General features: G+C 33.5%; 1 protein-coding gene across 1 annotated transcript; it reads right to left on the reverse strand.

The window, feature by feature from the left end:
* Positions 1–389: 389 nt before the first annotated feature.
* Positions 390–2,158, reverse strand: LOC107845888. The gene is made up of 2 exons (XM_016690383.2): positions 1,749–2,158; positions 390–1,143 (listed from the first exon to the last, which is right to left on the reverse strand). Exons 1-2 carry the CDS (start codon positions 1,911–1,913, stop codon positions 634–636), a joined length of 675 nt encoding a protein of 224 aa, XP_016545869.1. The 5' UTR covers positions 1,914–2,158; the 3' UTR covers positions 390–633.
* Positions 2,159–2,468: the final 310 nt, after the last annotated feature.

Below are 2,468 nucleotides of genomic sequence, written 5' to 3' on the forward strand. Positions count from 1 at the left end.
AGGAATTATATAAAAGGAAGAAATGAAAACTAGAGAGGATTTTGTAATCTTATTTCTCTTTTTATGATTTCTATATAAATGAAGGGCTATTTATAGCCAAACTTAATACTATTCAGTCCAAGAAGTGACAGATTTTGATTGGGCTAGATAAAGGGATGGATCATGCTCCATATATAATTAAACACATAGTCAGCCACTATTTGCCTCTAATGGCCGCCCATGTTTTATAACATAATGACAATTTTTATGATTGTTGCGTTATTAGTTACAACTCTTATTCATAGTTCCTGACAAACTTCTAGTAGAATAGCGCTCACACACAACCCAAACCAAAGTCACCGAAGACAATATATAATATTTCAAATTATGTTTCAACAAATCAACGTTGAATCATGAAGATCAATATATGCTAATATTAGTAACAACTGCTATAGTTTTTTCTCCTCCAGGTACAACTCTTATTCATAGATATTAACAAATTTTCAGTAAAATTATGTCCGCACACACTCCAAACTAAAGCCAACAGAGACAACAATATAAAGTAATTTTTAATTATATTTCAGCAAATCAATATTGATCATGAAGATCGACATACGCTAATATTAGTAACAACTAGCATATTTTTTCTTTCCTTCAAGTGCAACTCTTACTCATAGTTCTTGACAAATTTCCAGCAAAATCACGCTCGCGCAGACCCCAAACCAAAGCAAGCGAAGACACAACGGCAGGAACAGGGCCCAACATCCAGAACAAAAGAGGAAATGTCATACAGAGCACCCTGTCCCCAACAAAAGCCAATGTAAATCCTCTTTCAAATATGGTCTCTGTATGCCTTGGATTTATAGAGAATTCCCCCAATGCATTCACCATGAAATTAGCATCTATTAAGAAACCAAGTGCCATAGAGCTACACAAGAAGCTAGCCACCAAGAAAATTGATGCTGATCCATATTTTAGTACAATTGTCTTCCCTGTCTGTGTCCCAAAGAAAGCACTAGTAAAGAGGTTGCTCACTTTTAAAGTATTATTCGTCAATGCTGCCATTGCTAAAATGATGAGAATTGTGACTGTAGCTGTGAGCATTGTCTCCATTAAAGCATTTCTCAAACTTTGTACAGCCAACGTGCCTTTCTTTTCGCTTCCCTGCCACACACGGGGAAAAAAAAAATTAATCATCCAAACAACAAATTCTAGTCCTAGAGTCGATGAGTTTAGAATGTATAATAATTAAAAAAGAAAGTTTCATATATGTGTACATAGAGTTGAAAGTGGAATTGAACCCACAGTAACCCCTAGATCCACGTTAGCTCATTAGATCAGAGGCCGAACCATAGTGGTAATTACGGTTTGGGAAATTCAGTAAGTTTGGTTCACGTTCTATATTTATGTTAAAAATTCATTTATATGTTCAAATAATCTATTTAGAACCCGACAAACAAAAGAAATTGTGTTCAAGAACTAATAAACAAGATATCATGACTCTGACTAACTATTAGAATCAGGGGTGGAGCCATATTAGTGTTACTTACGAGCTTAGACCCAGTAACTTTGATTCAAATTTTATATTTATGTTAAAAACTTAGTTAATATGTACGAATAATCTATACAGAACTCCGTAAGCAAAAGAGATAAATGTGATCAAGAACCTCATAATAAGCTAAAAATCCTAACTCTAACCGTTATTAAAATCTTGATAATATTTTTAATTCGTAGAACTTTATAAATAAAGAATGAAATGGAAGACTTGCTTGATTGAGCTCACGCAGCCAAGATCTCCTCTTGAGCATGTTCATACCAATGGTGGTGTGAGAAGGCTTATGCTTCAAGTGATGCCAAAGATAGGCATGGTAACCAATTGTGATAAAGAGACTCAAAGGGACTAATATGGTGTCCAAGAAACTAATGGCACCCATGATTTCAATTTCTCTATACAGAAGAGTTTTGTTCGGTGTTTATTTTTTTGATTATATGAGATTGCTCTCAAGGTGATTTATCTTTGCTTATAGAAAGATGGATGGGGTGTGTTGGGAGAAGTGGAGTTATACGTCAATAGCAACTAGCAAAAAAGATGTGGACAAGTATGCATGCACTCTTTCGTCATTATTTCGGTGGGGGTGCCTATGGTGGAAAATACACACGACGGACGACATATATAATTATGATGGGGAGGATAATAAAATAACAAAGATCGTCAGACCCTTAAACTTATCTCAAAAATTCACTTATACTCTTTAATTAAGGCTTGTAGCTATTAAATCCCTCAACTGCTAAAATTGATATTTATCAGACATAAATTACTGATTTGGCAAGGAAAGAGCAAAAATTAACACACTTTCCTTTAGGCGCGAGAATATAAGAGAAAAAATTATTTTACTTTTTTTTTAATTAAAAAATCTATGCTTTAATTATTTTATTAATATAATTTTATAATAATAATAATTTTTTAAAAAAAGAAAAAGAAAAACACC

The sequence above is a fragment of the Capsicum annuum genome, chromosome 10 (assembly GCF_002878395.1).
Source record: "Capsicum annuum cultivar UCD-10X-F1 chromosome 10, UCD10Xv1.1, whole genome shotgun sequence".
NCBI classification, from domain to species: Eukaryota; Viridiplantae; Streptophyta; class Magnoliopsida; order Solanales; family Solanaceae; genus Capsicum; species Capsicum annuum.